Genomic DNA, 27,868 nt, shown 5'->3' on the forward strand with positions numbered 1-27,868 from the left:
ACTCAGTTCAGCATTAGAACTAAGTCTAAAATTAAATCAATGGAAACAATTGAAATGATATGATTTGACAATGTGGTGAACCACACTAGTGTTACACATTCAGCATAATTGGAGAAAGCACCTTTAACCCTCACTCACTAGAACGTTCTTTAGTTTGATGTCTCGGTGCAGAAGCCCCTGACCATGCAGGAAGCGAATGCCTTCCACCACGTCCAGAGCGATCCGGAGTCTCTCCTTTAGTGATAAACCAGCCTGGGAGAGAGGGCGAGAGAGAGAGAGAGGAAAAGGAGAGACTGAGGCATGGGATCAGGTAGACCTGTGCTAGAAGAGCTATATTAGAGTACATGGTAGATATGTGAGTCTGCTGGTTACCTTCAGGCCTGTGTAGAGGTCTCTGTGAAGCCTCTCCATTATGAGCAGCACAGCGATGCTGGAGCCCCCACCGTACGTGTGGTCAATCACCGAGCCGTGGAGATCCACCAGACGCTCATGTTTAGGGAGGGACCTGCAGCCATACACAATAGAGAAGGTAGGAGAAATAAGGTCTTCAATCTTCATATTACTATATCCTACCCTCTTGTGGAAATGCGGTTTCCTAATCTTTTTACAGTGCTCACTAGCACACACATACAGCACCACGACTTTTCCTTTCCAGCAGCATGGTGTATGAAATACTTTGACAGCCACAGGGGGGCAGACCAGTCCCAGTTCCAACACTGGAATCTGGCCACATTAGTTGTTACTTCTCCATGAACTGAGCTTTAAAGTGTCAATAAAGCCGTAGAAACAATAACAAAGCCGTAGAAACAATAACAAAGCCGTAGAAACAATAACAAAGCCGTAGAAACAATAACAAAGCCGTAGAAACAATAACAAAGCCGTAGAAACAATAACAAAGCCGTAGAAACAATAACAAAGCCGTAGAAACAATAACAAAGCGGTAGAAACAACAAAGCGGTCTCCCCGCCCTTAGTTCGGTACTAAGCTGAGGGATGGGCTGGAGAAATATAACCTCTCAAAAAAGTTTATAGACAGAGCTATAGATGCAAGGACTGACCATCCATGATATCAAAATTATAGTTTTAACCATGTCTTGAGGCCATATAGTGATTGTAAACAAAAAAATGTAAACAAACTGAGTAAAACAAGCATATATATATATATATATATATATATATATATATATATATATATATATATATATATATATATATATATATATATATATATATATATATATATATATATATATATATATATTAATGGGTTCTAATAGGGTACTACAGTTGAACTAATAAGCTCATGAGACTTTTATAAGTTATATTCTTCAAGAATCAATGGGTACATACAATTAATTTATAAGTCCATTAAAGCTGCAATATGTAATTCTTGGGTGACCCGACCAAATTCACATAGAAATGAGTGTTATATTCAATTCTCATTGAAAGCAAGTCTAAAAAGCGGTAGATCTGTTCTATGTGCGCTATTTCTATGCTTCCCGTTAAGTTTAGTTTTTGCGTATTTTACTTTCGGTTTTGTACACCAGCTTCAAAACAATATTTTTGGTTATTGAAAATATATTTCATGGCGGTTTAGATGGTACAATAATGATCTACACTATACTTGTTTTGTCAAAAACTGAAATTAGCTAACTATTTGAAATTTAGCAACCAGGAAATGGCGTTGCAGTTTCTGCATAGTGCATTTTAATAGCAGGTAAACCATTAAACTACACAGTGATCGGCTTAAGTTATATGAAATTAAATGTAGACTCAGTGAAATGACGTTGCCACGAGCAGCACTGGATATATTGAGATGAGCGAGATGCAACACTTTGCTCTCACACAGTATCTGCACGGGTTTGCTTCAGTGCTAGCCAGGGCACCAAAACAGTGGAGAAGTTGAGCCTTGTCTTTAAAGTCTCTTAGTCGTTGTGGAAATTGACCCAGTATGCCATTTCCTTTATGCATCAATACCAGCTATTAAACTATAACCGTTTTAAAGTCACCATTGGCCTCATGGTGAAATCCTTGAGCAGTTTCCTTACTCTAAGGCAACTGAGTTAGGAAGGATGCCTGTATCTTTGTAGTGACTGGGTGTATTTGATTCACCATCCAAAGTGTAATTAATAACTTCACCATGCTCAAAGGGATATTCAATGTCTGCTTTTTAAATGTTTACCCATCTACCGTTACAGTGAGGGAAAAAAGTATTTGATCCCCTGCTGATTTTGTACGTTTGCCCACTGACAAAGAAATTATCAGTCTATAATTTTAATGGTAGGTTTATTAGAACAGTGAGAGACAGAATAACAAAACAAAAATCCAGAAAAACGCATGTCAAAAATGTTATAAATTGATTAGCATTTTAATGAGGGAAATAAGTATTTGACCCCCTCTCAATCAGAAAGATTTCTGGCTTCCAGGTGTCTTTTATACAGGTAACGAGCTGAGATTAGGAGCACACTCTTAAAGGGAGTGCTCCTAATCTAAGCTTGTTACCTGTATAAAAAGACCTGTCCACAGAAGCAATCAATCAATCAGATTCCAAACTCTCCACCGTGGCCAAGACCAAAGAGCTCTCCAAGGATGTCAGGGACAAGATTTTAGACCTACACAAGGCTGGAATGGGCTACAAGACCATCGCTAAGCAGCTTGGTGAGAAGGTGACAACAGTTGGTGCGATTATTCGCAAATGGAAGAAACACAAAAGAACTGTCAATCTCCCTCGGCCTGGGGCTTCATGCAAGATCTCACCTCGTGGAGTTGCAATGATCATGAGAACGGTGAGGAATCAGCCCAGAACTACACGGGAGGATCTTGTCAATGATCTCAAGGCAGCTGGGACCATAGTCACCAAGAAAACAATTGGTAACACACTACGCCGTGAAGGACTGAAATCCTGCAGCGTCCGCAATGTCCCCCTGCTCAAGAAAGCACATATACAGGGCCATCTGAAGTTTGCCAATGAACATCTGAATGATTCAGTGGAGAACTGTTGTGGTCAGATGAGACCAAAATCGAGCGTGCGTTTGGAGGAGGAGGAATGCTGCCTACGACCCCAAGAACACTATCCCCACCGTCAAACATGGAGGTGGAAACATTATGCTTTGGGGGTGTTTTTCTGCTAAGGGGACAGGACAACTTCACCGCATCAAAGGGACGATGGACGGGGCCATGTACCGTCAAATCTTGGGTGAGAACCTCCTTCCCTCAGCCAGGGCATTGAAAATGGGTCGTGGATGGGTATTCCAGCATGAAAATGACCCAAAACACACGGCCAAGGCAACAAAGGAGTGGCTCAAGAAGAAGCACATTATGGTCCTGGAGTGGCCTAGCCAGTCTCCAGACCTTAATCCCATAGAAAATCTGTGGAGGGAGCTGAAGGTTCGAGTTGCCAAACGCCAGCCTCGAAACCTTAATGACTTGGAGAAAATCTGCAAAGAGGAGTGGAACAAAATCCCTCCTGAGATGTGTGCAAACCTGGTGGCCAACTACAAGAAACGTCTGACCTCTGTGATTGCCAACAAGGGTTTTGCCACCAAGTACTAAGTCATGTTTTGTAGAGGGGTCAAATACTTATTTCCCTCATTAAAATGCAAATCAATTTATAACATTTTTGACATGCGTTTTTCTGGATTTTTTTGTTGATATTCTGTCTCTCACTGTTCAAATAAACCTACCATTAAAATTATAGACTGATCATGTCTTTGTCAGTGGGCAAACTTACAAAATCAGCAAGGGATCAAATACTTTTTTCCCCTCACTGTAGGTGCCCTTCTTTGCGAGGCATTGGAAAACCTCCCTGGTCTTTGTGGTTGAATCTGTGTTTGAAATTCACTGCTCGACTGAGCAACCTTACAGATAATTGTATGTGTGGGGTACAGAGATGAGATAGTCATTCAAAAATCATATTAAAAACGATTATTGCACACAGTGACTCCATGCAACGTATGTGACTTGTTAAGCCTAGGATTATGGCGTGTGCACTTTCCCTCCACCGCATGCTATAAAATGGGACTTATCCCCCCCCCAATAACAAAGCAAAAACAGGTTGACATTTTTGTAAATGTATAAAATAAAAACAACTGAAATATCACATTTACATAAGTGTTCAGACCCTTTACTCAGTACGTATTGAAGCACCTTTGGCAGTGAGTCTCCTTGGGTATGACGCTACAAGCTTGGCACACCTGTATTTGGGGAGTTTCTCCCATTCTCTGCAGATCCTCTCAAGCTGGATGGGGAGCGTCGCTGCACAGCTATTTTCAGGTCTCTCCAGTGATGTTTGATCGGGTTCAAGTACGGGCTCTGGCTGGGCCACTCAAGGACAGAGACTTGTCCCGAAGCCACTCCTGCGTTGTCTTGGCTGTGTGCTTAGGGTTGTTGTCCTGTTGGAAGGTGAACCTTTGCCCCAGTCTGAGGTCCTGAGCGCTCTGGAGCAGGTTTTCATTAAGGATCTCTGTACTTTGCTCCGTTCATCTTTCCCTCGATCCTGACTAGTCTCCCAGTCCCTGCCACTGAAAAACATCTGCACAGGATTATGCTGCCACCACCATTCTTCACCCTAGTGATGGTGCCAAGTTTCTTCCAGACGTGACGCTTGGCATTCAGGTCAACGAGTTCAATCTTGGTTTCATCAGACCAGAGAATCTTGTTTCTCATGGTCTGAGAGTCCTTTAGGTGCCTTTTGGCAAACTCCAAGCGGGTTGTCATGTGCCTTTTACTGAGGAGTGGCTTCCGTCTGGCCACTCTACCATAAAGGCCTGATTGGTGGAGTGCTGCAGAAATGGTTGTCCTTCTGGAAGGTTCTCCCATCTCCACAGAGGAACTCTGGAGCTCTGTCAGAGTGACCATTGGGTTCTTGGTCACCTCCCTGACCAAGGCCCTTTTCCCCAGATTGCTCAGTTTAGCCGAGCGGCCAGCTCTAGGAAGAGTCTTGGTGGTTCCAAACTTCTTTCATTTAAGAATGATGGAGGCCACTGTGTTCTTGGGGACTTTCAATGCTGCAGAAATGTTTTGGTACCATTCCCCAGATCTGTGCCTCGACACAATCCTGTCTCGGAGCTCTACGGACAATTCCTTTGACCTCATGGCAGGGGTTTTTGACTCTTATGACGGAAGGCTGGAGGTTTTTATTGTAGGCGTGAAGATATTTCAACGTCACGTCTAGACGATAATAAGTCACACTGATAACTCATGCTTGGCTGCCAAATGTCTAGGTCTCCCCATAATAATTATTTTAGCGATCCATCCCTGGTAGACGTCTTTCCTAATAACAGTGCCCCACATCCTGCTGATTTGAGCTGCTGAACCGTATTTGCACTTGACTGTGTTTATGGATGAGAAAGTGAACTTGCCATTTCCAAAAAGTTTAGCGGGGATGCTGCTTTGCGATCTATTGCCTAGGACAGGGCTCTCCAACCCTGTTCGTGGAGAGCTACCTATCCTGTAGGTTTTCACTCCAACCCTAATCTAGCACATCTGATTAAATAATTTGCTGGTTGATAAGCTGAATTAAGTTCGTTACAACTGGGGATGGAGCGAAAACCTACAGGAAGGTAGCTCTCCAGGAACAGGGTTGGAGAGCCCTGACCTAGGACATCAACAGCCAGGGTTGCATTAAATAAGCTATAGGCAATACTTTCTATTGCACATTTAGGCCTAATTAAACTGATGCATTTGGCAATGTTCAACTTCAATTCACTGGCACTATGAAGAATAGCTTAGCCATACTAATTGATAGCCTAATATATACTTTTGGTGAATTTCCGAGGCATTGCTAGATACAGATTACCAAGATATAGCCTATGCGCACAGTTCTGACTGTCTCTCTGCCTGCCACAATCCTCTCTCCCCCTCGCCTGCTCTTAATTCTCTTCGCTATGAAAAACGCTAGTGTGTGTTTGGTCTTCGGTCTGTTGCGTGTAGAATAGCTCAGCCTACTCATTGATAGCCCCTACTTTAGTGAACTTGCGAGAGACATTGCAAGCCAAGAAATTGCGATAGCCTATAGCCTACATCTTTTGATTACCGATGCACAGTTCTGCCTGGTGGCCGACGTGCCTGACTGTGCCCTTCCCATCTCTCTCTCCCTCGCTCTTTCTTTGCTGTGTTCTCGCAGTAGACTACGGAAAATAGTTTCCTCCGTTGAAAAAATACTGAATCTATGGAGTCAAGGAGTTGATTCCGCAAGCTTGACACAAATGTGCGTAAACGCGCAAGGAGTCGAGGAATCGATTATTCTGGAGTCGACTCCCCACCACTACACAACGTTAAAACTTTCGGTCTGGTAGAAGAAGATTTGGTCAGTGAGTGCAATTAAAGGGATAATCCACCCCAAACCACTAATTTATATGATTAACAGTGTTAAATAACATTAATATATGAAAACAATTTTTTGTGAACAGATTTTTCATTTTCTCGCTATAACAAGGTTGGTAGCAACGTGAAAATCGTTGTGGAAATCTGTTGCAGCTCAAGTCAACTAAACCCACAATGCAATGCTCTCTCTGGGCTGGCTCGCTGGCTTGTTAGCTAGCTAGCTAGCAAACGTAGCTACACACAATAATACCAAAGTCAATATCAGCATGGGAAGTAGCTAGCTAGCTGTAAAATCGCCTAAACAAACTGCACTATCAATTTAGGAGTCTCACAGAGTTCAACATGCAGTTAGTCTCTGCCCAGAGCGACTGCAGAGTACGTTGCTATGGCAACAATGGCCCTTTCCCACAGACACAGAGGGCACATTGCGAGATAGTACTAGAAGGAGAAACTGAGTTGAATAATTTGGTACACTGTTTAGATTGAGCACATCTAAACTAAATATATACTTTGTCATGGCGATATAAATGGATGGATGTGTTTTAGACAAGTATACCCATACCATATATTGGCTGATTTGGCTATCTGGAGTGCAGGTAATTGTTTTAAAAGCGTTATGAAATGTGATAGTGTGTTATCCCTCATCTCCAGTGACGAGAACCATGTAGCTATGACGCGTTTCTACAAGATTTCAGACGGACCACTTTAGTCATTTTGCAGACGCTCTTATCCAGAGCGACTTACAGTTAGTGAGTGCATACATTTTCCTACTGGCCCCCCGTGGGAAACGAACCCACAACCCTGGCGTTTCAAGCGCCATGCTCTACCAACTGAGCTACAGGGGACTACACTTAGAAGATAAATCATGGGACTGATAGAACATAGGCTTTCACCAAATTTCTTATAAGCGTCTGGGTTAGAGTCCTGCTCCTTGAAAGCGGCAGCTCAGTGTGGATGTTGCCTGTAATCCATGGCTTCTGGTTGAGGTACAGTGGGGAGAACAAGTATTTGATACACTGCCGATTTTGCAGGTTTTCCTACTTACAAAGCATGTAGAGGTCTGTAATTTTTATCATAGGTACACTTCAACTGTGAGAGACGGATTTTTATTTTTTATAATAATGTATGCACTCACTAACTGTAAGTCTCTCTGGATAAGAGCGTCTGCTAAATGACTAAAATGTAAATGTCATTGGCAAACTTCAGACGGGCCTGGGCATGCGCTGGCTTGAGCAGGGGGACCTTGCGTGCGCTGCAGGATTTTAATCCATGATGGCGTAGTGTGTTACTAATGGTTTTCTTTGCGACTGTGGTCCCAGCTCTCTTCAGGTCATTGACCAGGTCCTGCCGTGTAGTTCTGGGCTGATCACTCACCTTCCTCATGATCATTGATACCCCACGAGGTGAGATCTTGCATGGAGCCCCAGACCGAGGGTGATTGACCGTCATCTTGAACTTCTTCCATTTTCTAATAATTGTGCCAACAGTTGTTGCCTTCTCACCAAGCTGCTTGCCTATTGTCCTGTAGCCCATCCCAGCCTTGCGCAGGTCTACAATTTTATCCCTGATGTCCTTACACAGCTCTCTGGTCTTGTGCATTGTGAAGAGGTTGGAGTCTGTTTGATTGAGTGTGTGGACAGGTTCTTTTATACAGGTAACGAGTTCAAACAGGTGCAGTTAATACAGGTAATGAGTGAAGAACAGGAGGGCTTCTTAAAGAAAAACTAACAGGTCTGTGAGAGTCGGAATACTTACTGGTTGGTAGGTGATCAAATACTTATGTCATGCAATAAAATGCAAATTAATTACTTAAAAATCATACAAATGTGATTTTCTGGATTTTTGTTTTAGATTCCGTCTCTCACAGTTGAAGTGTACCTATGATAGAAATTACAGACCTCTACATGCTTTGTAAGTAGGAAAACCTGCAAAATCGGCAGTGTATCAAATACTTGTTCTCCCCACTGTATGTATGTACAGTGGGGAAAAAAAGTATTTAGTCAGCCACCAATTGTGCAAGTTCTCCCACTTAAAAAGATGAGAGCGGCCTGTAATTTTCATCATAGGTACACCTCAACTATGACAGACAAATTGAGATTTTTTTTTCCAGAAAATCACATTGTAGGATTTTTAATGAATTTATTTGCAAATTATGGTGGAAAATAAGTATTTGGTCACCTACAAACAAGCAAGATTTCTGGCTCTCACAGACCTGTAACTTCTTCTTTAAGAGGCTCCTCTGTCCTCCACTTGTTACCTGTATTAATGGCACCTGTTTGAACTTGTTATCAGTATAAAAGACACCTGTCCACAACCTCAAACAGTCACACTCCAAACTCCACTATGGCCAAGACCAAAGAGCTGTCAAAGGACACCAGAAACAAAATTGTAGACCTGCACCAGGCTGGGAAGACTGAATCTGCAATAGGTAAGCAGCTTGGTTTGAAGAAATCAACTGTGGGAGCAATTATTAGGAAATGGAAGACATACAAGACCACTGATAATCTCCCTCGATCTGGGGCTCCACGCAAGATCTCACCCCGTGGGGTCAAAATGATCACAAGAACGGTGAGCAAAAATCCCAGAACCACACGGGGGGACCTAGTGAATGACCTGCAGAGAGCTGGGACCAAAGTAACAAAGCCTACCATCAGTAACACACTACGCCGCCAGGGACTCAAATCCTGCAGTGCCAGACGTGTCCCCCTGCTTAAGCCAGTACATGTCCAGGCCCGTCTGAAGTTTGCTAGAGTGCATTTGGATGATCCAGAAGAGGATTGGGAGAATGTCATATGGTCAGATGAAACCAAAATATAACTTTTTGGTAAAAACTAAACTTGTCGTGTTTGGAGGACAAAGAATGCTGAGTTGCAGCCAAAGAACACCATACCTACTGTGAAGCATGGGGGTGGAAACATCATGCTTTGGGGCTGTTTTTCTGCAAAGGGACCAGGACGACTGATCCGTGTAAAGGAAAGAATGAATGGGGCCATGTATCGTGAGATTTTGAGTGAAAACCTCCTTCCATCAGCAAGGGCATTGAAGATGAAACGTGGCTGGGTCTTTCAGCATGACAATGATCCCAAGCACACCGCCCGGGCAACGAAGGAGTGGCTTCGTAAGAAGCATTTCAAGGTCCTGGAGTGGCCTAGCCAGTCTCCAGATCTCAACCCCATAGAAAATCTTTGGAGGGAGTTGAAAGTCCGTGTTGCCCAGCGACAGCCCCAAAACATCACTGCTCTAGTCTCCCGAGTGGCGCAGTGGTCTAAGGCACTGCATCGCAGTGCTAGCTGTGCCACTAGAGATCCTGGTTCGGATCCAGGCTCTGTCGTAGCCGGCCGCGACCGGGAGACCCATGGGGCGGCGCACAATTGGCCCAGCGTCGTCCAGGGTAGGGGAGGGAATGGCCGGCAGGGGATGTAGCTCAGTTGGTAGAGCATGGCGTTTGCAACGCCAGGGTTGTGGGTTCGATAAAAATAATGTATGTGTTAACTGTAAGTCGCTCTGGATAAGAGCGTCTGCTAAATGACTAAAATGTAAATGTAAAATTAGATCTGCATGGAGGAATGGGCCAAAATACCTGCAACAGTGTGTGAAAACCTTGTGAAGACTTACAGAAACGTTTGACCTGTGTCATTGCCAACAAAGGGTATATAACAAAGTATTGAGAAACTTTTGTTATTGACCAAATACTTATTTTCCACCATAATTTGCAAATAAATCCATAAAAAATCCTACAATGTGATTTTCTGGAGAAAAAAATCTCATTTTGTCTGTCATAGTTGACGTGTACCTATGATGAAAATTACAGGCCTCTCATCTTTTTAAGTGGGAGAACCTGCACAATTGGTGGCTGACAATACTTTTTCCCCCCACTGTATGTACGGTCACTGTGGGAACGACGTCATCGATGCACTTATTGATGAAGCCAGTGACTGATTAGTGTACTCCTCAATGCCATCGGAAAAATCCCGGAACATATTCCAGTCTATGCTAGCAAAACAGTCCTGTAGCTTAGCCTCTGCATCATCTGACCACATCCTTATTAACCGAGTCACTGGTGCTTCCTGCTTTAGTTTATGCTTGTAAGCAGGAATCAGGAGGATAGAATTATGGTCAGATTTGCTAAATGGAGGGCGAGGGAGAGCTTTGTATGCATCTCTGTGTGTGGCGTAAAGGTGGTCTAGAGTTCTTTTTCCTCTGGTTGCACATTTAACATGCTGGTAGAAATTAGGTAGAACGGATTTAAGTTTCCCTGCATTAAAGTCCCCGGACACTAGGAGCGCTGCCTCTGTTTGCTTATGGCCTTATACAGCTCATTGAGTGCAATCTTAGTGCCAGCATCGGTTTGTGGTGGTAAATAGTAAGCTATGAAAAATATAGAAGAAAACTCTTGGTAAATAGTGTGGTCTACAGCTTATCATGAGATACTCTACCTCAGGAGAGCAAAACCTTGAGACTTCCTTAGTATTAGATTTCGTGCACCAGCTGTTGTTTACAAATATACACAGACCGCCACCCCTTGTCTTACCGGAGTCAGCCATTCTATCCTGCCAATGTAGCATATATCCCGCCAGCTGTATGTTATCCATGTCGTCGTTCAGCCACGACTCTGTGAAACATAAGATATAGTTTTTAATGTCCCGTTGGTAGGATATCCTTGATCTTAGGTCGTCCATTTTGTTTTCCAATGATTGTACATTGGCTAATAGTACTGATGGAAGAGGCAGATTACTCGCTCACCGTCGGATCCTTACAAGGCACCCCAACCTATGTCCACGATATCTCCGTCTCTTTCTCATGCGAATGACTGAGATTTGGGCCTTGTCGGGTGTCCGTAGAATATCCTTTGCGTCCGACTCGTTGAAGAAAAAATCTTCGTCCAATACGAGTTGAGTAATCGTTGTCCTGATATCCAGAAGCTCTTTTTGGTCATATGAGACGGTGGCAGAAACATTATCTACAGAATACATTACAAATAACCCCAAAAAACACATCATAGCACAATTGGGTACGGGCCGTAAAACGGTAACCATCTCCTCTGGCCCCATCCTGACTAGACTCCCAGTCCATGCCGCTGAAAAACATCCCCACAGTATGATGCTGCCACCACCATGCTTCACCGTAGGGATGGTGCCAGGTTTCCTCCAGACGTGACGCTTGGCATTCAGGCCAAAGAGTTCAATCTTGGTTTCATCAGACCAGAGAATCTTGTTTCTCATGGTCAGAGTCCTTTAGGTGCCTTTTTGCAAACTCCAAGTGGGCTGTCATGTGCCTTTTACTGAGGAATGGCTTCCGTCTGGCCACTACCATAAAATACCTGATTGGTGGAGTGCTGCAGAGATAGTTGTCCTTCTGGAAGGTTCTCCCATCTCTACAGAGGAACTCTGGAGCTCTGTCAGAGTGACCATTGGGTTCTTGGTCACCTCCCTGACCAAGGCCCTTCTCCCCCGTTTGCTCATTTTGGCCGGGCGGCCAGCTCTAGTTGCCCAGCAAAATAGACCAATTGAAGTTTTGTACTCTGAGTAATTCCAACTGCATTTATTTGTATTTTATTAAAACTGTATATCTTTACATATAGCCTACACAATAGCTTTCAACATACCAATATTGGTGTAAACTTTCCAAATAAATGCTGGTATAAATAATACAATTTTAAGAATAAGTCAAATTATCCATTTATTTTTAAAAAGATGGTTGCAATGCTGTGAAAAAACTGTTGTACTGCAATAGAGTTTAGCATGTCTTTGTACGGGGACCCTTATTATGAAATCACGCTGCCAGCATAATATCCTGCTGCCAGGAGAACGGTAATGGAGGAGTGCGTGTGTGTGTGGCAATGCACCAAGTATGGGTAACTGCATACTTGGAGTGTTCAAAAGTGGGCGTTGCAAAAGAAGTGGATGGATCAACAGCTATGGGTGTAACATCAGCGCTCCATTATTGGTTAGACCGGCCATAGCCAGGTGCACCTCTGGTCAGCTTAATGTTTACATAACAGGTTAAGAGAACTAACGTAGCAGGTTAGGATCATTAACGTAGCAGGTTAGGAGCATGAGGTCAAGGTTAGGAAAAGGCTTAGGTAAAATTAGTAGCAGGTTAGGAATATGAATGTGGCAAGTTAGGAGAATGAGGTTAAGGTTAGGAAAAGGCTTAGGGTTAGGTTTAGCTTAAATGCCTAGCAGGTTAGGAATATTAACATGGCGGGTTAGGCAAATGGGTTAAGGTTAGGAAAAGCTAAAATGCTACAGTTGTCAGACTCATTGTGCAGTCCAATCTGCCACGCAAAACGGTCTTGAGTGGCAACAAATTAGCTGATTCGCTTTCCATACACCCACTTGCTGACACGCCCACTTTCAGACACTCCATGTATGCAGTTACCCATGACTCCAACACACTGCGGTTTGGCACGCAGCACGTTGGCAGTGCTTGCTGGGACTTGTAGTGCAGCACGCCGCTGAACTTGCACCTACATGACAACTGCATTAACTTTACAAAAACCCTGTGATCAAAAGGTCATGAAGTTGACTGCAAATTTCTGCAGCTGCTCTTCACCAACTTCATCTTGAAGTCATCACCTGCATTGTGGGAGGCTCTATTGTCAACCAATCATTAGGGTGTTTTTGTTTAACCCACAAGAACTTGACCAAAGACGTGACTGAAACAGGAACCAACTTTGCCGCGATTCATGTATACAGTGGATATGTAATATAATATGCCATTTAGCAGACGCTTTTATCCAAAGCGACTTACAGTCATGCGTGCATACATTTTTACGTATGGGTGGTCCCGGGGATCGAACCCACTACCCTGGCGTTACAAGCGCCATGCTCTACCAATTGAGCTACAGAGGACCACAATTGAATGAATTGAATGTGATATTTGAGTCTCTTTCTCACCAATTGATAGTACAATATACACATATAAACTCAGCAAAAGAAACGTCCTCTCACTGTCATCTGCGTTTATTTTCAGCAAACTTAACATGTGTATGACAACTGAGACAAACTGAACAAATTCCACAGACATGTTCTTGCTGTGAGATGTTACCCCACTCTTCCACCAAGGCCCCTGCAAGTTCCCGGACATTTCTGGTGGGACTGGCCCTAGCCCTCACCCTCCGATCCAACAGGTCTCATACATGCTCAATGGGATTAAGATCCGGGCTCTTCGCTGGCCATGGCAGAACACTGACATTCCTGTCTTGCAGGAAATCACGCACAGAACGAGCAGTATGGCTGGTGGCATTGTCATGCTGGAGGGTCATGTCAGGATGAGCCTGCCGGAAGGGTACCACATGAGGGAGGAGGATGTCTTCCCTGTAACTCACAGCGTTGAGATTGCCTGCAATGACAACAAGCTCAGTCCGATGATGCTGTGACACACCGCCCCAGACCATGACGGACCCTCCACCTCGATCCCGCTCCAGAGTACAGGCCTCGGTGTAACACTCATTCCTTCGACGATAAACGCGAATCCGACCATCACCCCTGGTGAGACAAAACTGCGACTCGTCAGTGAAGAGCACTTTTTGCCAGTCCTGTCTGGTCCAGCGACGGTGGGTTTGTGCCCATAGGCGACGTTGTTGCCGGTGATGACCTGCCTTACAACAGGCCTACAAGCCCTCAGTCCAGCCTCTCTCAGCCTATTGCGGACAGTCTGAGCACTGATGGAGGGATTGTGCATTCCTGGTGTAACTCGGGCAGTTGTTGTTGCCATCCTGTACCTGTCCCGCAGGTGTGATGTTCGGATGTACCGATCCTGTGCAGGTGTTGTTACACGTGGTCTGCCACTGTGAGGACGATCAGCTGTCTGTCCTGTCTCCCTGTAGCACCGTCTTAGGCGTCTCACAGTACGGACATTGCAATTTATTGCCCTGGCCACATCTGCAGTCCTCATGCCGCCTTGCAGCATGCCTAAGGCACGTTCACGCAGATGAGCAGGGACCCTGGGCATCTTTCTTTTGGTGTTTTTCAGAGTCAGTAGAAAGGTCTCTTTAGTGTCCTAAGTTTTCATAACTGTGACCTTAATTGCCTACCGTCTGTAAGCTGTTACTGTCTTAACGACCGTTCCACAGGTGCATGTTCATTAATTGTTTATGGTTCATTGAACAAGCATGGGAAACAATGTTTAAACCCTTTACAATGAAGATCTGTGAAGTTATTTGGATTTTTACAAATTATCTTTGAAAGACAGGGTCCTGAAAAAGGGACGTTTCTTTTTTTGCTGAGTTTATGTGCAGTTTGTGAGTGTGTGATACGGGGGTTGGAGACATGTTTTTTCTTCGATATTACAAAGAAAAATGTTAATAAACAATTGCAACACTGCCATATGGCACTGAGCCTGGATGTTGGAAAACCACATCCGTGTCAGACTTTCGGCTGTCGCAGATGCACCTCCCCCGACTTCACTCCTCGACGTTCGTCTACAGTCGGTTGCTTTCGCCTTACTACTCAAATGAGCCCATTGCGTGTCCTAGAGGGTGTGGCGGTTTTACGAGTTCATACGCTATACAAAGAGCTGTCACCACCAATAAAGACGAGTTTAGTTGATGACAAATGAGTCACACCATTCTTTGTTATTGGAGGACTACTTTTCACTTGAGTATAGACCAATTTTAATACAGCAAAATAAGTACACTTTTTTTACTACCTCAGGTGTCGGTTTAAAGGTGTGCTGTATTGAAATGCTAGGACATAAACTATGGTTGAAACTGAAAACTGAAAGGGTATGGCTGAAATCCATGGCACAGGTGTGGCCATATATGACATGCCAAAGCAGCAGGTCGTCTTTAAACCTTCCCTCTCCGCTGGCTGGGCCGTCTCACCTGGTGTAGTGAAACTCTAGAGCCAAATCGTTCCAGTGCTTGTCGTCGGGCGGTACCACAGACTTCAGAGCGCAGGGGTAGCGTCCCCCCCAGCTGTCACACAGATAGACCACTCCATACTGACCCCGCCCCAGCTCTCGGCCAAGCTTGGGCTTGCCTGCCAGAAAGACGAAGAAACATACAGAGATTTGTTTTATTGTGATTGGCATGCGTTCTAGGACTTTTCAGCATGTGAGAGAGGAGAGCCCTGGCAGAGTGTATGCTGTTAGTGCCAGAACCCAGTAGAAAGAGCAGGTTGTGTGTGTATGTATATTTACAGTGCATTCGAAAAGTATCCAGACCCCTTGACTTTTTCCACATTTTGTTACGTCACAGCCTTGTTCTAAAATTGAGATTTTATATATTTTTAATCAATCTACACAAAATAACCCATAATGCCAAAGCAAAAACAGGTTTTTAGAATTTTTTGGAAATGTATAAAAAAAAAATGTATTTACATAAGTATTCAGACCCTTTGTAATGACACTCGAAATTGAGCTCAGGTGCATCCTGTTTCCATTGATCATCCTTGAGATGTTTCTACAACTTGATTGAAGTCCACCTGTGGTAAATTCAATTGATTGGACATGATTTGGAAAGGAACACACCTGTCTATATAAGGTCCCACAGTTGACAGTGCATGTCAGAGCAAACACAAGCCATGATGTCGAAGGAATTGTCCGTAGAGCTCCAAGACAGGATTGTGTCGAGGCACAGATCTGAGGAAGGGTACCAAAACATTTCTGCAGCATTGAAGGTCCCCAAGAACACAGTGGCCTCCATCATTCTTAAATGGAAGAAGTTTGGAACCACCAAGACTCTTCGTAATGCTGGCTGCCTGGCCAAACTGAGCAATCAGGGGAGAAGGGCCTTGGTCAGGGAGGTGACCAAGAACCCGATGGTCACTCTTACAGAGCTCCAGAGTTCCTTTGTGGAGATTGGAGAACCTTCCAGAAGGACAACCATCTCTGCAGCACTCCACAAATCTGGCCTTTATGGTAGTGGCCAGACGGAAGTCACTCCTCAGTAAAGGCACATGCCAGCACACTTGGAGTTTGCCAAAAGGCACCTAAAGGACTCTCAGACCATGAGAAACAAGATTCTCTGGTCTGATGAAACCAATATTGTTTCTCTTTGGCCTGAATGCCAAGCGTCACGTCTGGAGGAAACCTGGCACCATCCCTAAGGTGAAGCACGGTGGTGGCAGCATCATGCTGTGGGGATGTTTTTCAACGGCAGGGAGACTAGTCAGGATCGAGGCAAAGATGAAAGGAGCAAAGTACAGAGAAATCCTTTATGAAAACCTGCTAACGACCACTCATGACCTCAGACTGGGGCGAAGGTTCACCTGCCAACGACCCTAAGCAAACAGCCAAAACAACGCAGGAGTGGCTTCGGGACAAGTCTCTGAATGTCCTTGAGTGGCCCAGCCAGAGCCCGGACTTGAACACGATCGAACATCACTGGAGAGACCTGAAAATAGCTGTGCAGCGACGCTCCCCATCCAGCCTGACAGATCTTGATAGGATCTGCAGAGAAGAAATGGGAGAAACTCCCCAAATACAGGTGTGCCAAGCTTGTAGCGTCATACCCAAGAAGACTCAAGGCTGCAATCGCTGCAAAAGGTTATTTATCAAAGTACTGAGTAAAGGGTCTGAATACTTATGTACATTTCAGTTATTATTATTTTTAATACATTTGCAAACATTTCTAAAAATCTGTTTTTCCTTTTCAATATGGTTATTGTGTGTAGATTGAGGGGGGGAACACAATTTAATCAATTTTAGAAAAAGGCTGTAATGTAACTAAATGTGGAAAAAGTCGATGGGTCTGAATACATTCCGAATGTATTTGGACACACCTACTCATTCCAGGGTTATTCTTTATTTTTACCATTTTCTACATTGTAGAATAATAGTGAAGACATAAACTATGAAATAACACATCTGGAATCATGTAGTAACTAAAAAAGTGTTAAACAAATCAAAATATATATTTTAGATTTGAGATTCTTCAAAGTAGCCACCCTTTGCCTTGATGACAGCTTTGCACACTCTTGGCATTCTCTCAACCAGCTTCACCTGGAATGCTTTTCCAACAGTCTTGAAGGAGTTCCCACATATGCTGAGCACTTGTTGGCTGCATTTTCTTCACTCTGCGGTCCAACTCATCCCAAACCATCTCAACTGGGTTAAGGTCGGGTGATTGTGGAGGCCAGGTTATCTGATGCAGCACTTCATCACTCTCCTTCTTGGTCAAATAGCCCTTACACAGCCTGAAGGTGTGTTGGGTCATTGTCCTGCTGAAAAACAAATGATAGTCCCACTAAGCGCAAACCAGATGGGATGGCGTATCGCTGCAGAATGTGGTGGTAGCCATGCTGGTTAAGTGTGCCTTGAATTCTAAATAAATCACAGACAGTGTAACCAGCAAAGCACCCCCACACCTCCTCTTCCATACTTCACGGTGGGAACCACACATGCGGAGATCTTCTGTTTACCTACTCTGCGTCTCACAAAGACACAGCAGTTGGAACCAACAATCTCAAATTTGGACTCCTCGGACCAAAGGACAGATTTCCACCGGTCTAATGTCCATTGCTCGTGTTTCTTGGCCCAAGCAAGTCTCTTCTTGATCCTTTAGTAGTGATTTCTTTGCAGCAATTCGACCATGAAGGCCTGATTCACACAGTCTTGAGATGTGTCTGTTACTTGAACTCTGTGAAGCATTTATTTGGGCTGCAATTTCTGAGGCTGGTAACTAATGAACTTATCCTCTGCAGCAGAGGTAACTCTGGGTCTTCCTTTCCTGTCGTAGTCCTCATAAGAGCCAGTTTCATCATAGCGCTTGATGGTTTTTGCAACTGCACATTTTCCGGATTGACTGACCTTCATGTCTTAAAGTAATGATGGACTGTCATTTCTCTTTGCTAATATGAGCTGTTCTTGCCATAATATGGACTTGGTCTTTTACCAAATAGGGCTATCTTCTGTATACCACCCCTACCTTGTCACAACACAACTGATTGGCTCAAAAGCATTAAGAAGGAAAGAAATTCCACAAGTTAACTTATAACAAGGCACACCTGTTAATTGAAATCCATTCCAGGTGACTACCTCAGGAAGCTGGTTGAGAGAATGCCAAGAGTGTGCAAAGCTGTCATCAAGGCAAAGGGTGGCTACTTTGAAGAATCTCAAATATAAAATATATATTTTGATTTGTTTAACACTTTTTTGGTTACTACATGATTCCAGATGTGTTATTTCATAGTTTATGCCTTCACTATTATTCTACAATGTAGAAAGTAGTCAAAATAAAGAAACACCCTGGAATGAGTAGGTGTCCAAACTTCTGACTGGTACTGTATATACACACACTGAGTGTACAAAACATTAGGAACACCTTACTAGTATTGACTTACATTTTAGTCATTTAGCAGACGCTCTTATCCAGAGCGACTTACAGTTAAGTGAGTGCATACATTTTCATACTGGCCCCCCGTGGGAAACGAACCCACAACCCTGGCGTTACAAGCGCCATGCTCTACCAACTGAGCTACAGGGGACCGACTTGCACCCCCTTTTGCTCTTCGGGGAATGGACTATAAGGTGTCGAAAGCTTTTTTCCACAGTTGTGTCAAGTTGGCTGGATGTCCTTTGGGTGGTGAACCATTCTTGATACACACGGTAAACTATTGAGTGTGAAAACCCAGCAGCGTTGCAGTTGTTGACACTCAAACCGATGCGCCAGGCACCTACTACCATACCCCGTTCAAAAGGCACAATTATTTTGTCTTCCCATTCACCCTCTGAATGGCACATGTACACAATCCATGTCTCAATTGACTCAAGGCTTTAAAATGATTATTTAACCTGTCTCCTCCCCTTCATCTACACTGATTGAAGTGGATTTAACAGGTGACATCAATAAGGGATCATAACTTTCACCTGGATTCACCTTGTCAGTCTGTCATGGAAAGAGCAGGTGTTCCTAATGTTTTGTACACTGTGTGTGCGCGCGTCAGGGTTTCCGTTTCTTGGCTGATCAAAAAATTGTCCGGGAGAAAAAAGAAAAAAAATCCCATTACAAAATATATAGTTTTTGCCTATTCATGGTTGGAAATACTAGTCAATGTAAATACATTTAACTGCCGGTCAGGCTTATCGTCTATAGGTTAATTTGCATAATTTGGTGCCATTAAATTGCCGTGTGTGTATTTTTATTAGTTGTAATGCATCTTATTTATCACACGCGCACAGCATACAGAGCCTATATTTGAGTGGAACATTGTTGGAGCGCGAGAGCTGCTGCTACAGCTCCTCACACTGCTGGAGTGAAACGTGCTTTTATAGGCATCATTGCACAAAAATTCTAAATGCAACCGTTTGTTAAGAAAAGTTAATGGTCACGATTAAAATTAGCTACCATTTTTATTTCTCAACTGGTAATTGAAGCACGCTTCCCATTCGCCCTTCAAGTGCATAGGCAATGTTAAGCAGGCTTCAGTTCATCACATCACTTTGCATTTTGAAACCATACTTAAATTGTTTGAAACCTGAACATTTTACTTCATATTATGAGGCATGTCTTACCTTGCTTCAAAGTAGCCTAGCCAAAATTAGTTTATAAAGACGTCCATATGCCATTGAATCCAGTTGCCTCTCATGTTCTATTGGTTTTCAAAATCAACTTTCTGTCATTGTCCAGTAGCCAAATGTCAAACCTAGTCATATTAGCAACCCACACCAGTTGTTGCATCTTTAGATCTAAATTTTTAACGTATTTTCATCTCTGTCACATGAAACCGCTGGCATGTGCAGTGTGCTTTTTCAGTGTTTTTCCACTAATTGCATTATGGAACGAACACGTAGGCTACTGCCTTGTGCGCATTGCTGCACTTATGTGAATAAATAATAGTTTATCAATTTGGGATCTATCATCCAACAACTGTCCCAGAGTCTGTTTGGAATAGGCCATTTCTTTCTTGCACAGAACAACAAGCTGACCAATAGAATAGGTCAACTTTTCTACCATAGGGGATTGTAGATTGACATAGGCTAGTGATTTTGCTGTTCGTTACTCGTCTTGTTGGCTGAGGAAAAGTAAACGTGGACAGTTATTCTAACATCTTCAAAGTGCGCATTGGAATTCGGTAAGAAGGAAGCACACTGTTGCATCTTCGAGTTGCATGTTCTGTTAAGATGAATTACCATAATCTAAATATGATTTCTGTAATTCTGAGCACCGTGGTGGAAGCCCTAATCAGGTTACACACCCTTGGTCCGGTAAAATGTATATTGTCCGGTAAATTAAAATGCTGCCGGTCAAATGTCCGGCGGCACATTTTCTTAACGGAAATCCTGGTGTGTGCATGTGACGCACAACTCATAACCCGCAGTCCCCACGGTTATATCCGCGGGGCGGACAGGTTTAGGGTCATTAAATATTGTGTGGATGAAGGGCGGATTGAATAAAGAGAAAACAATACCTCAAAATACATAAATATATAATTATTGTGCAATTTATAGTGTACATTGAGGTTTTTCTTTCATTATTTTAGGATATCTGGCACTAGTACATAAGGCTAAGCTTTAGAGCCTAACTGTACGCACGCCAAATAGCCTAAAACGCCAATCGGCAAATACTTTTGGGAAAAGGTAGAAAAAGTTTGTCAATCCACAAAGGCAAAAAGGTCTGAGCTTAACTCAATATGTGAAAAGCTGCAAAAGGAGAGTTGAACATAAAGAGAAGGGAGGGACAGAAAAGTAATGTTTGGGAAATATTTGGTGAAGTGGTAAAAGAGGATGATAGCAGTGCCGTCTATGTTATGTGTGATGATTGTGAGGCGCTATAGAAATTTGACAGTCACAAGACGTGAACTTCAAATAGGCCTATGGCACATCAAGATAACTGTAGCCTACTGTTCAGATGGGTTAAATGGAAACTGAAATCTGGAGACTGACTGTAGGTCTATAACCGCTCACATAGCCTGCAGAATTAAGCATTTCTTGCAGTAAAATTATACACCAAATGTAGGCAAAATGTTGACTCGGGAACAGGAGTGGAGAAATATGATTTCTTTCTTTCAGCATCTTGACAGAATGTGAATGCTCAGTTAGATACCATCTGTAGAGATGTTATCTTTATCAGCATCATAAAAGCTGATATTATTTCATCCACATAACATATGCATCCAAGCCAAACCTAAATCTTATCCAACATGTTGGGTCGTTTTCACAGCTTTCCATTTCCTTACAACCGGTCAAACTGTTGTAATTTTGAAATTTTGCACAGAAAATCTTTCCCGTTTTTTTTTAGTTATTGCATTTTCTCCCCGGTCCCTAAACGTCTTTGCGCCACAAAAGATGATAACAGAAAACTTTACCGACGACGTCAACTAGACTGAAGCATTCATTCTATGGATTAATGACATTCTGGTGAGCAAGGGTTTATTTAGTCTTCTAGAGCAACATATAATGACAGAAGAGAAGCTGCATGTATCTAATTATAGACAAATTGACTAACAAATAGCCTACCAAAGTGTCGGAAATTATAAGCAGAAACATATCTAAATCAGGCCAAAGAAAATCCTTCACCCCCTGTCAAAAAATCACTCCGACAAAATCACTTTGACTGTAGCCTATATCGTATTTTCTATATTTGCGGGTTTGAGTTGGGTGCTGGCCTCAGATTTTCACATATAGTCGGGCGGTTGTGGATGAGTTATTAGCAATTGCGGGCGGGTGCGTTTGTATGTACAGTGGCTTCGGAAAGTATTCAGACCCCTTGACTTTTTCCACATTTTGTTACGTTACAGCTTTATTCATAAAATGTATTACATCGTTTTTTTTCTTCTCATCAATCTACACACAATACCCCATAATGACAAAGCAAAAACAGGTTTGTAGAAATGTTTGCACATGTATTACAAATATAAAACTGAAATATCACATTTACATAAGTAATCAGACCCTTTACTCAGTACTTTGTTGAAGCACCTTTGGTAGCGATTACAGCATCGAGTCTTCTTGGGTATGACGCTACAAGTTTGGCACACCTGTATTTGGGGAGTTTCTCCCATTCTTCTCTGCAGATCCTCTCAATCTCTGTTAGGTTGGATGGGGAGCGTTGCTGCACAGCTATTTTCAGGTCTCTCCAGAGATGTTGGATCGGGTTCAAGTCCGGGCTCTGGCTGGGCCACTCAAGGACATTCAGAGACTTGTCCAGAAACCACTCCTGCGTTGTCTTGGCTCTGTGCTTAGGGTCGTTGTCCTGTTGGAAGGTGAACCTTCGCCCCAGTCTGAGGTCCTGAGCAGGGTGTCATCAAGGATCTCTCTGTACTTTGCGCCGTTGATCTTTTCCTCGATCCTGACTATTCTCCCAGTCCTTGCTGTTGAAAAACATCCCCACAGCATGATGCCACCACCATGCTTCACCGTAGAGATGGTGCCAGGTTTCCTCCAGACGTGACGCTTGACATTCAGGCCAAAGAGTTCAGTCTTGGTTTCATCAGACCAGAGAACCTTGTTTCATTTGCCTTTTACTGAGGAGTGTTGTCCGTCTGGCCACTCTACCATAAAGGCCTAATTGGTGGAGTGCTGCAGAGATGGTTGTCCTTCTGGAAGTTTCTCCCATCTCCACAGAGTAACTCTAGAGCTCTGTAAGAGTGACCATCTGGTTCTTTGTCAAGGCCCTTCTCCCCCGATTGCTCAGTTTGACCAGGCGGCCAGCTCTAGGAAGAGCCTTGGTGGTTCCAAACTTCTTCCATTTAAGAATGATGGAGGCCACTGTGTTCTTGGGGACCTTCAATGTTGCAGATATTTGTTGGTACCATTCCCCAGATCTGTGCCTCAACACAATCGTGTCTTGGAGCTCTACGGACAATTTCTTCGACCTCACAGCTTGGTTTTTGCTCTGACATGCACTGTCAACTGTGGGACCTTATATAGACAGGTGTGTGCCTTTCCAAATCATGTCCAATCAATTGAATTTACCATAGGTGGTCTCCAATCAAGTTGTAGAAACATCTCAAGGATGATCAATGGAAATAGGATGCAGCTGAGCTCAATTTCGAGTCTCATAGCAAAGGGTCTGAATACTTATGTAAATAAGGTATTGGTTTTTACTTTTTAATACATTAGCAAAAATTCCTAAAAAACGGTTTTTGCTTTGTCATTATGGGGTATTGTGTGTAGATTGCTGAGATTTTTAAAGAAAAATCAATTTTAGAATAAGGTTGTAACATAACAAAATGTGAAAAAAGTAAAGGCGTCTGAATACTTTCCGAAGGCACTGTATGTATGAGCGTGTGTGTATGAGAGAGAGAGAGTATGTGTGTGTGTGTGTGTGTCTCACCATGCAGCAGCACGTCTCGGAGGGAGCGGCTCTCCAGAGACAAGCGGGCCAGCCGTGGGGCGTGGTCCTTCCTCACACGCAGCCACAGGTCCTCAGTACGCTCCAACCGCCCCGTGTGACCCTCCTCCAGCTACACATACACGTCATTGGTTGAAATCTCATCGGAAAATGTACAAAAACACACAGCTTCTCAGAATGCTCCAACAAATGTTTATGACACTCCTCCACATAACATAAGAGCATCATAAAAGAAACACTGAGCGTCTTCATCAATAATGACAATCACATTGTCAGTCATGTGGGGACAACCCTCACAGCAATTGGATCATTGATATCAAAAGACAAAGAAGCTCAAGCTGAAAATCAGACTTGTTGTAACACAAAAGCCATGACTGCTGAGTGGCTTAAGTGAGACATTGCAAGTAAGCAGGTTGAGAGTCCCAATACCTAGGGTGAACAGAACATGGCAAAACTGATTGAAATGTCATCATTGTTACAACAAGAAACTGGTTGAAAGAATGCCATTTTAACATAATTTCAAACCGTTTTTTCTGCTGGGAAAGAAAGAAGTAGCCAAGACAAAACCTCCTTTGGAGGAAAAGTGCAATAGAGAAGAGGGCACCAGATGGAGAACGTGAAGGTGCATAACAAACTACGTTTAGAGTTTGAGACAAAAAGGTTAGCCGAGGCCGGGTTAGTGTACCTGTCGCAGTGAGGCAGCGAAGGCGTCGTGGGAGCTGTTGAGGCGTGTTCTGAACTGGGAGCAGATACTCTTAGCCAGCTTGGCAGCACTCAGGCTCTCTATGGCATCCTGGGCCACATTTCTCTTCCACTCTGGTGTGATGGCAGGAGGGTTCACAAACGTTATCCTCTGGATGATCTTCATAGGGGAGGAGAAAGAGGGGAGAAGGGAGAGAGAGAGCGAGAGGGGGATAAAGTACACTAGCATTTTGCTATTTTGCTAATGACATAAATCAAGGTTGTTGTTATTCCAAAGCACTACAATTTAATCCGATTCCTGATGCTTGACTGGGAATGGTTACTTGTTTGATCTGCTCCCAGACGAGTCTCGTAACAGAGGATCCTGAATGGAAGGTCACCTCCACGTGATAGGCAGCATTAAGGATCTGACCAGGACAGGAAGAGAGATGGAGAGAAAACAGAACAAGATGTTGTTATTATTTAAGTTCGAGCAACTGTCTCGTGGGAAAAATGTAATTACATACATTGTCTTTTATGTTGTCTTAGCCAATGTTGTGACTTTACACAGACCTGTTTGAGGTGGTTGGAGGTGACGTTGTGGACGGAGGACTCCATGTTGGACTTCTCCAGGCTGTTTAGACAGCGCTCCATGGTTCCTACGAAGCTCTCTCTCAGGTAGTCCACAGAGCTGATCAGCTTGTTGGCCACCGCCTGGTTTAACCTCACAACTATCAGCTCCTGGATCTGGTGGATGCAAGATTTTATATCCTTCGAAGTAACAGGCTCTCCATTGGTCGCCACTATGATGTCTGAGAAAGAGAGAAAGATACATTGAATGAAAGCGTGAGTGAAAGAATGTAGTTCGAAAGCGTGGTGAAATTTCACAGTGACATATCACCTGCTGCTGACTGCACTGGCTCTCCCTCTCCTCTCCCCCCCCCCACCATGCCAACCATTTGATGAGGACACTTGTGCATTTTGCAACTAATTGTGACTTTGGTTGCATCTACTTATTGTGTCAGCTGTATGTCTGATATTCACGATTCAGGTCCTTTTACTGAGTTACTACACAGGTCACCTCAAGCTTGTGTCTTGTCAACTCAGTGTCATCAATCACCAACTGAAAGTCAGTTTTGGGTCAGTAGTACAGCTATGGTATGCTATTATCTCAGAGACATTTGGCAGCATCAGTCTTTAGTTGATCTTTGACCTTAGGCCTGTGTCAGGCAGTGTACCTGTGAACTCCAGGTTGGCAGCATCCTCCAGCAGCTGTTCCTTCATGCTGTTCAGCGTCTCCACAATCATCTCCTTCATCTCCTCCTGCTTGCGGTTGGCGATGGCCATCAGGGAGGTGAACAGCTCGCCCTCCTTCTCCCGCGTGTACTCTAGCCGCCGCGGCGTGATCTGCAGGTCCCTCTGCATGTCAAAGGCCTGTAGCCAGGGAGAGGAGGAAAAGTCAGTCTCTGCCACCACTATAATTTCTCTCTACTTCCAATTAAACAAGTTTCTGTTACACATTGTGACGCTATATAGATTTAATTTGATTAGCTAATTGATTGATTGATTGTTTACCACACAGAAGTCCCTCTACTGACCTGTTTGATGAAGAGGTCGAGGCAGCGGCAGTGCACCCCGTTGAGCAGGTTAGCAGCCTCCACATGCTGGTATTGGAGCACCTGGCGGGTGAAGGCCACCAGGAGGCGCTGTAGCCTCTCAAAGGCCTCCCCCAGGACGCTCTGGGGCTTGGTGGCCAGGCTGGGCGTCTGGGAGGGAGCTCCGCAGGAACAGTTCCCCACTGGGTTGCTGAGAAAGCCTAGGGACAGCAGCTGCTTGTAAAGGGGGCTCTTCTCCCTCTCCTTCTCCAGGCGCCGGCTGGGCTCGGGGGAGGCCTCGGGTGGGGTGGCGGGGATACGGATGAAGAAGATGGGGAAGGGGAGCGTCTCTTTGACTTTACTCAGGTCGGCCACCTGCTCGGCAGTGAGGGCATCCTGGTTGAGGGCGTAGAGCATGATGGGAACCACGTTACGCGTGCAGTCCTCCAGGGCCTCCTCGATGGGCTGGACACTGGGGCACGGCACAACCATGATTTTCGCCTCCTGACAGAGCAGGGAACATACTTCAGTCATTCAAATGGTCCTAGCAGCACTCATCAACACATATAACTGTTGTGGAAAAATCTAAAACACCTATCAACAGGATAATTCTCTGGGATGAGTTTTTTTAATAAAAAATATTCCTAGGTTGAGTAAACATGCAGGGTGCAGGAGAGTACACAATATTTCTCCAATCTCCATTGGCTCCAACATATACTACTACCACCATCTTGTTGATGAGAGTACAACAGTCACATACAGTGGGGAGAACAAGTATTTGATAAACTGCCGATTTTGCAGGTTTTCCTACTTACAAAGCATGTAGAGGTCTGTAATTTGTATCATAGGTACACTTCAACTGTGAGAGACGAAATCTAAAACAAAAATCCAGAAAATCACATTGTATGATTTTTAAGTAATTAATTTGCATTTTATTGCATGACATAAGTATTTGATACATCAGAAAAGCAGAATTTAATATTTGGTACAGAAACCTTTGTTTGCAATTACAGAGATCATACGTTTCTTGTAGGTCTTGACCAGGTTTGCACACACTGCAGCAGGGATTTTGGCCCACTCCTCCATACAGACCTTCTCCAGATCCTTCAGGTTTCGGGGCTGTCGCTGGGCAATACGGACTTTCAGCTCCCTCCAAAGATTTTCTATTGGGTTCAGGTCTGGAGACTGGCTAGGCCACTCCAGGACCTTGAGATGCTTCTTACGGAGCCACTCCTTAGTTGCCCTGGCTGTATGTTTCGGGTCATTGTCATGCTGGAAGACCCAGCTACGACCCATCTTCAATGCTCTTACAGAGGGAAGGAGGTTGTTGGCCAAGATCTCGCGATACATGGCCCCATCCATCCTCCCCTCAATACGGTGCAGTCGTCCTGTCCCCTTTGCAGAAAAGCATCCCCAAAGAATGATGTTTCCACCTCCATGCTTCACGGTTGGGATGGTGTTCTTGGGGTTGTACTCATCCTTCTTCCTCCAAACACGGCGAGTGGAGTTTAGACCAAAAAGCTCTATTTTTGTCTCATCAGACCACATGACCTTCTCCCATTCCTCCTCTGGATCATCCAGATGGTCATTGGCAAACTTCAGACGGGCCTGGACATGCGCTGGCTTGAGCAGGGGGACCTTGCGTGCGCTGCTGGATTTTAATCCATGACGGTGTAGTGTGTTACTAATGGTTTTCTTTGAGACTGTGGTCCCAGCTCTCTTCAGGTTATTGACCAGGTCCTGCCGTGTAGTTCTGGGCTGATCCCTCACCTTCCTCATGATCATTGATGCCCCACAGGGTGAGATCTTGCATGGAGCCCCAGACCGAGGGTGATTGACCGTCATCTTGAACTTCTTCCAAATTCTAATAATTGCGCCAACAGTTGTTGCCTTCTCACCAAGTTGCTTGCCTATTGTCCTGTAGCCCATCCCAGCCTTGTGCAGGTCTAAAATGTTATCCCTTATGTCCTTACACAGCTCTCTGGTCTTGGCCATTGTGGAGAGTTTGGAGTCTGTTTGATTGAGTGTGT

At 44.0% G+C, this 27,868-nt stretch overlaps 1 protein-coding gene across 1 annotated transcript in view; it reads right to left on the bottom strand.

The window, feature by feature from the left end:
• The window catches only part of dstyk (dual serine/threonine and tyrosine protein kinase), a 51,335-nt gene that overhangs the window by 3,492 nt on the left and 19,975 nt on the right, over positions 1-27,868 (bottom strand). The window contains exons 3-11 of the mRNA XM_084172852.1: positions 25,842-26,342; positions 25,482-25,677; positions 24,817-25,055; positions 24,588-24,671; positions 24,248-24,424; positions 23,545-23,674; positions 15,151-15,307; positions 373-505; positions 139-252 (exon numbers count right to left, since the gene is read on the bottom strand). Of these exons, the coding sequence (XP_084028978.1) occupies positions 139-252; positions 373-505; positions 15,151-15,307; positions 23,545-23,674; positions 24,248-24,424; positions 24,588-24,671; positions 24,817-25,055; positions 25,482-25,677; positions 25,842-26,342 (1,731 nt within the window). The remainder of the gene's footprint in view (positions 1-138; positions 253-372; positions 506-15,150; positions 15,308-23,544; positions 23,675-24,247; positions 24,425-24,587; positions 24,672-24,816; positions 25,056-25,481; positions 25,678-25,841; positions 26,343-27,868) is intronic.

Source organism: Coregonus lavaretus (genome assembly GCF_964263955.1).
Source record: "Coregonus lavaretus genome assembly, chromosome: 12".
NCBI lineage: Eukaryota > Metazoa > Chordata > Actinopteri > Salmoniformes > Salmonidae > Coregonus > Coregonus lavaretus.